Source organism: Pelmatolapia mariae, linkage group LG1, assembly GCF_036321145.2.
Source record: "Pelmatolapia mariae isolate MD_Pm_ZW linkage group LG1, Pm_UMD_F_2, whole genome shotgun sequence".
Classification (NCBI taxonomy): Eukaryota; Metazoa; Chordata; class Actinopteri; order Cichliformes; family Cichlidae; genus Pelmatolapia; species Pelmatolapia mariae.
The window spans coordinates 5,640,801-5,647,459 of record NC_086227.1 but is presented as its reverse complement, the minus strand read 5'-3'; the positions used below and the strand labels follow the sequence as shown (position 1 = coordinate 5,647,459).

At 38.8% G+C, this 6,659-nt stretch overlaps 1 protein-coding gene across 1 annotated transcript; it reads left to right on the top strand.

The window, feature by feature from the left end:
• The first annotated feature begins 1,221 nt into the window (after positions 1 to 1,221).
• Positions 1,222 to 4,773, top strand: fgf19 (fibroblast growth factor 19). Its single transcript, XM_063478564.1, has 3 exons — positions 1,222 to 1,429; positions 1,530 to 1,633; positions 4,459 to 4,773. The coding sequence occupies exons 1-3, from the start codon at positions 1,222 to 1,224 to the stop codon at positions 4,771 to 4,773; spliced, it is 627 nt and encodes a 208-aa protein (XP_063334634.1).
• The last annotated feature ends 1,886 nt before the right edge of the window (positions 4,774 to 6,659 follow it).

Here is a 6,659-nt window from a genome sequence, read left to right as displayed (position 1 = left end):
AACACAAATTAAAATCTTTAGAGTTCTCTGATTTGAACAGTACTGGAAATCTGCAGGGATCTTAAAAATGGTGTAAGACTGAGACTCTGCAGTAACATCAGTAACTTGGCCAAGGAGGTCACTGAACACTAACTAAGTAGAGGCTGAAACTTTTGCATACCTTTACATTTTAAATGAATTTTACATTTTTGATCAGCTGGAAAAACTGCCATAGCCCAAACGGACATTAACACAATCTGCAGTCAGAAAGAATTAATTTACAAAGGTTATGGAGGTTTTTCAGATCTGGGCCTCGGGTTTCGTTTTAGTGAATGGTGATATTTACTCTGATTACAGTTTAACTTGTATGTAAATGCAACACAGAACAGCGGAAGCACAGGCCAGAATGTGATAAGAGCGGAAAGAAGTCTGTTATTTTAGTGTAGAGTGACCCAATCTCACAACTTTGCATGGATTCTGACCAATGTGTAGACTTTACCCTATCCTCAAATAATGTGCAATTTGACAGTGTACATTTGGTAGCACTTTATGTAATGTAATTATGCAACACATAATTAATATAATATATACCGAGGCTATAGGCGTGAGCCGAGATTTACTTGGATTGTGATGGCTTATGGTATTTATGATATTGTATATATTACTGTGGAGGTATTTATAGTAAAAGTAAGAAAAGAAATTTTTTTTTCTTTGAAATTGTTCCTGATTTTTTGTTTAAAAAATGAAATGCAGTCTTAATCCACAGTGCTTTGTTGCATTTGTATATGTCTTTCACATTTTGAGTGTGAAATATCTCGTATTCTTTCAGCAGCGACTGTGAACAAGGATGCACGACAATATTGGCGATTAATTTACAACATACAATAGCTAAAACTGAAGTCTCCTACAGTATTTTTCTGTTACTACAGTGATCTCCTTTTATGTGCTGTTTTTAACATCATATATTGTTCATAAAGAAAAACCTATATGACTGTATTTATAGTCTGCACGACAGTCCGTATATAATGGCACATTCAGCTGATCTTTGACTCTAACATGACTTGGGCTCGGCTGGGGCCAGCGGCGAGCCATGATTCAGTTGGATGTTGTGCAGGGGTGTGTTGTGGTTTGTTTCTGGGAAAAGGGGTTATCTGCAGCTGATAAGAGCCACGTTTAAAAGGCTGCGCAGGAAGAGGTCCACTTACTTCACTACCAGCTGGAGGGAGCCACAACACGCGAATCATGCTGCTGCTCCTCATCGTATCCATTGTCAATGTGCTTTTTGGTGTTGGAATGGTTTGCATGCCCCTGTCAGACAACGGGCCCCACATCACCCATGGCTGGGCCCAGGTGGTGCGGCTCAGGCACCTTTACGCCACCAGACCAGGAATGCACCTGCTGATCAGTGAATCTGGACAGATCCGTAGTTCTGCCGTCCAGACTCTGCACAGTAAGTGGAACACTTTGAAGCGCAGAGTCAAAAGGCTGCAAACTGCCGTACTTGTTACTAACCGCAGTGTGCTTCACTGTGGGGAACATTTCCATTTTAGGCCTAATGGAGATTCGTCCAGTGGGTCCAGGCCGTGTTGTCATCAGAGGGGTAGCAACTGCAAGGTTTCTCTGCATAGAAGACGACGGCACACTGTACTCATCGGTGAGCATAATAATAATACTAATAATACTAACAAAAGGAAAAGAATACATATTTTTATTTATATCACTTATCAAAACGAGAGATACAAAATTCTTTCCAAAATCACACATAAAAGACTAAAATACAATGTAGAAGGACAAAAAATAACTTTAGCATATCTAATTAAGTGACAAATGCAGTTCATTAAAAACATGACAAATGTCACACACTTGTATTGTGTGCAGATTGAATGATACTGATATCAAACAGTAAAGTATACATTTGTAGTAAAAGTTTGAATTGCACTGTGACACATGCAACGTTTAAGCTTAAGTTAAGAGAAATATTCAAATCTCAGAGTGTAAATAGAACAAACAAAATAGAAAAATTGCAACATAAACAAATGAAAAAAACGAATTATTACTAAATATTATTACTAATATCTGTCAGTTATTTCATGTTTTTAGAGTTAAGAATACAATTTTTAAAAAATGTTATCAATTAATTCAGTTATTGTTTCAGTTCGTGGGTTAAATTTTATATGATAATTCCAAATAATAAAAGTTGTGAGGGAGGGGGGTGTTTTTGTGGTAGCTAACATTTTTTCTAAATGTTACATCTCACGATGGAGTCATGACCAGCTTCTTCCTCCTCACCTTTCAGCTAGTCCTAGAGCCCAAACAGATTCAGGAAGCAGCTCCAAGCAAAAGTAAATACTCTGCTTGTACCTTTTTCATGTGCCTCGTTTTAGAAATGTCTCTGAAATTCCAGCACTGGAGAGTTTGTTCTGTATTACCAAGCAAACTACCCAACCCTTTGGTTTGAAAGTAAGAATATCTAACCCCACACATAGACCAAGTTTATATTCATGCTGCTTCTGTACTTTCCTGTGAAACATAACGTTTTCACTCTGTGCAGTCCTGTATGAGATTAAGTGCATGCCATGATTCAGTAGCTTGTAGAACCACCTTCAGCAGTAATGTTCATTAGGAAGACTTTATTCTCTCACATTATAGTGGAGGAATTTTGGACCACAATGATGTGCAACAAAGTCGCTTTGGTTCATTTGTTTATGCACAGCTCTCTTAAACTTACACCACAGCATGTTAGTTGGGTTGAGTTCTGGACTTTGACTGGGCCACTGCAACATCTTAATTTTTTTTTTTTTCAGCCATTCTGTTGTAAATGTATTGCTATGATTGGGATCATTGTCCTGCTGAATGACCCATTTTCAGGCAATCGTTTGGCTCAGCATACTTTGGTATACAGAAGAATACATGGTTAACTCAGTGACTGTAAGGTGCCCAAATGATCAGCGCTCCACCACAGTGCTCACAGTTGCTTTGAGATATTTGTGTTCATATACTGTGCTTGGTTTTCTCCAAACTTGGTGCTGTACATCATGGCCAGACATCTCTACTTGGACTTTGTTCCAGACGTTTTGTGGTTTGTTTGTTGTTGCTGTCATGTTCTTTTTAGAGAGAAGAAGCAACTTGTTCAGTCTTTTTCTAAATTTGCTGTGATGAATTTTAACGTTTAACATACAAACTGAGGCCTATCGAGTTAGAGATGTAGGTCTCAGGTTTTTTGGCAGTTTATCTGAGCATTGCACAGTCTGACCTTGGGGCTAATTTACTGGATCATCCACACCTGGGAAGACTGAGACACATTAACACAGACCTGCAAACTGCCTAAAGTTCTGCTTTTGTGGAGCACCTGGCTGCTACTTCTCCTCTAAATTCCTATGGAAGCAGTACAGGTGCATTTAAGCTTTCACAGGATTGCATAGCCATGTGAATATTCCTGATCCTTTCTGCCTGTGATTGCGACTATGTTATATTTATGTACTGCAACAGCTATAATAGTTACAATACCAACTGCAGTTGCATCTCATCCAGCAAGTGCTAATACACTTTACCTCACACAGACAATCACAATGAAACCATGATGACCACAGGTCCATCTAAAAGGGAGCCTTTCTCAGCAGTGTCAGGTTTTTTTCTCTTCATATGAGGAGACACACATGACAAGTAAAATACAGGCAAAATAAGCTTCTTCTTCATCTTTGTGCTATTTGTAAAATAGCAAAAACCTGTTGGAAAAAATGTTTTAACTGATTAATCTGATTGATTAATAATTAATCTTTCTCTATTTCATAATCTGCACAGTTCGACTGAAATGCGATTATTACTGGTTTAAACTTTATATTCTGATACAGCGCTTTTACTTCAATAAATACTTTAGTTTCACTTGATGTCAAGCTGGCATTTGAACTTTAAGTGGTGAACTGTTATTCTATAAAGAAAGTAGATGTAAGTTTTAACTACAAACTTCTTCAGTGGCTATTCTAGAAAGGTTTCTGTAGACACAAGTGACGCAAGGTCTGCCGTGCTTGTGATATGTTGTTAATCGGCTTCCATATTCACTGCATGCAGCAGAGTCATTCATTCAAATAGTCGACCAGTTCATCAACCTTTGTTCAGTGTGGTGCAGGGCAGGATGTGTTTGCAAAGTGGAAAAACCTGAATGAAAAGACCCAGCAGCACCAACAACAACCTTGGCCTCTGGCTGGGTATCTTTGGTCAAAGTAAACAGCCATCGAAGAACTTGCAGTGCCATTTACGTATGTTTTTTGTGTGTGTGGGGGGTTTTTTTTTGTTAATAGTCCCTGCTAACCCTTACCCCTCTTTGTACAACATGTATATAGGATCAGCAAACAAATGCATTTTGAGTCGAAACAAATGCCAAAAAGCCATATTTTTTACTTATTTCAAATAAAGGATACAATAAAGTATATTGCAGAATGTGGAGAGTGATACATGTGAATGTAATGTGAACTTTTCCAGCATGCCTACAGCAGAGAGGACTGCATCTTCAGAGAGCAGATCTTGCCAGATGGGTACAACATCTACATCTCTGACAGACATGGAGTACTGCTCAGTCTGGGAAACCACCGGCAAAGACTGCAGGGCTTAGACCGAGGAGATCCAGCCCTGGCCCAGTTCCTCCCCAGGATCAGCACTCTGAATCAAATCCCTTCCCCTGGGGCAAACATCGGTGACCACATGAAAGTAGCAAAAACAGAAGAACCTGTGGACACAATAGATTCATTTGGAAAGTTCTCTCAGATCATTGACAGTCCCAGCTTCCATAAGAGATGAGACTGCAGCTCTAAGACACCTGTTAATGCATGTGCCAAGGGGTGTCTGTTCATTCTTCTCTGAGTGTTGTAAAACCAGGGACTGGGTGCAGCATTCCTGTACCGGGGAAAGTACCTGCCAGCACTGTTAAGTCCAAAAGACTACAAGTGACCCAAAAGACTACAAGAGCAGCATCCAACAGAGTGGACAATGACAGGTGTAGTGTGTATGCTCTACAGGACACTGGTACGACAAGGTGAGGGTGCTCACTGATCACAGGCAAACAAAAAGCAGCACAAACACATGCAGGAAAAGGAATTAGAAGTCAGACTGACTGAGAAGGAGCATCGTAAATGCTGTAACATTAAAGAAAGAGTCAGTACTTACTGACTGTCAATGAGGTGCTCCACTTTTCACATCGCCACAGCAAATTATGCTCTGGAGCAGATAGTGCTCAAGATAAGCAATCAACACATACAAAACCTTGGCGTGCAGGCAATGAGAGGGTTTCTAGTTTGTGAACATTTTAAAGACTTTTCCTGAAAACCATCAATGGATTTTTTTTACCTCTGTGTAAAGCCAGACCCTCTTATGTATACATGATGTAGCAGTGATGTTGATAAGTTGACACACAACTGGATTTTTTTATTTAATTATTTAATTTCATTTTACCCTAATTTAATTTTTCCCAGCTTTTTAGTTTTACAGACCACTCAGAATGCTTAACGCTATAAATGAAACACTTCTTAATACAACATTTTTAATATTGCTTAGCCTGATGTTAGTAGTGGGGTAAGTTCAGTCAGAGGAGGTATACAGATGAGGATAATATGGATATGTTGAACTTGCTTTATAGAACTGGCCTCTGTAGGAAAGAGGGCAAGTGGTGACTGAGGGTAGACTATCTTTCTGAACTGAAGATGATGTGGCTATGTGCTGCAGGCTTTTAAGGTGGCTATAAATAAACAATTGCTTAAATACCTGGTACTATATCCAGCTGTTAAAGTTCATTACAGTCCAACAGTGCTTTTACTTTGAAACTTCTTAAACGAGCTGTTTTAAATTGTCCATGGTTTATTTGTAGAATTTCAGTGAGGGTTTAGAGCTCATCATGGCACAGAAAAACATTTTTAAAAAATATGAAGAGGTTAATAAATGAAAGTCTAAACATGATACTATACGCGGCTTAAATCTAAATTGAATGCAGGTATTGTGCTATGGGGGTAAAGATTTTCTTCATCTGTCCTTGTGGTACTGAGACAGAAAGAGATGTTAGAGAAAGTGTTCACCTGCACTCCCAGTAAGCAGCGCAGTCACAATCCAGTAATTATCCACAGTCACAGAGCTCTGGATGACCTCTGCTTCAAGAAAGAGCATTATAGTTGTCCAAACAGCTCACATTCAGCTCCAGCACTTTAAGCCTGCCTTGCCTGGATTACAGGTACTGATGGCCAAATGAAGCTTTCTGAAGCATTGAAGCTTGTGTTGAAATACAGTTCATTACTCGAAGCATTTCAACACAGTCCTCTCTGGTGACATCTGGTGGCCAAAAATATGAAGAGCAGCTTGAATCTACAAAATAAAACGAACTACTTCATTATGACTGCCCACTCTACAGAGTGGAGTTCACAATTCTGTCTGATATTGGGCCACCATTGTGTTGCTTTGAACATGTATTTTTTGGGGTGAAAAAATTGTTATGTTTATTTGTTTAATAAATAATTTTCATCAGTAAACTTTCCTTATTTAAACTTGTACCATAGTGTGGTCTTTCTTTGCTTGTGACTTCTTGGTGTTGGTAAATACAAATGAAAAATAGATATAATATACATATAATAATGTACAACACATTATGGAGTATACTTCTGCTATGAGGTCCTGCCTTATGCAATTAATCACTGGACAGC

Coding starts and splice junctions, on each gene's coding strand:
- fgf19 (XM_063478564.1), top strand. CDS start 1,222: ATGCTGCTGCTCCTCATCGTATCCATTGTCAATGTGCTTTTTGGTGTT. Junction 1,430..1,529: donor TGCCGTCCAGACTCTGCACA/GTAAGTGGAACA, acceptor TTTCCATTTTAG/GCCTAATGGAGATTCGTCCA. Junction 1,634..4,458: donor ACGGCACACTGTACTCATCG/GTGAGCATAATA, acceptor GAACTTTTCCAG/CATGCCTACAGCAGAGAGGA.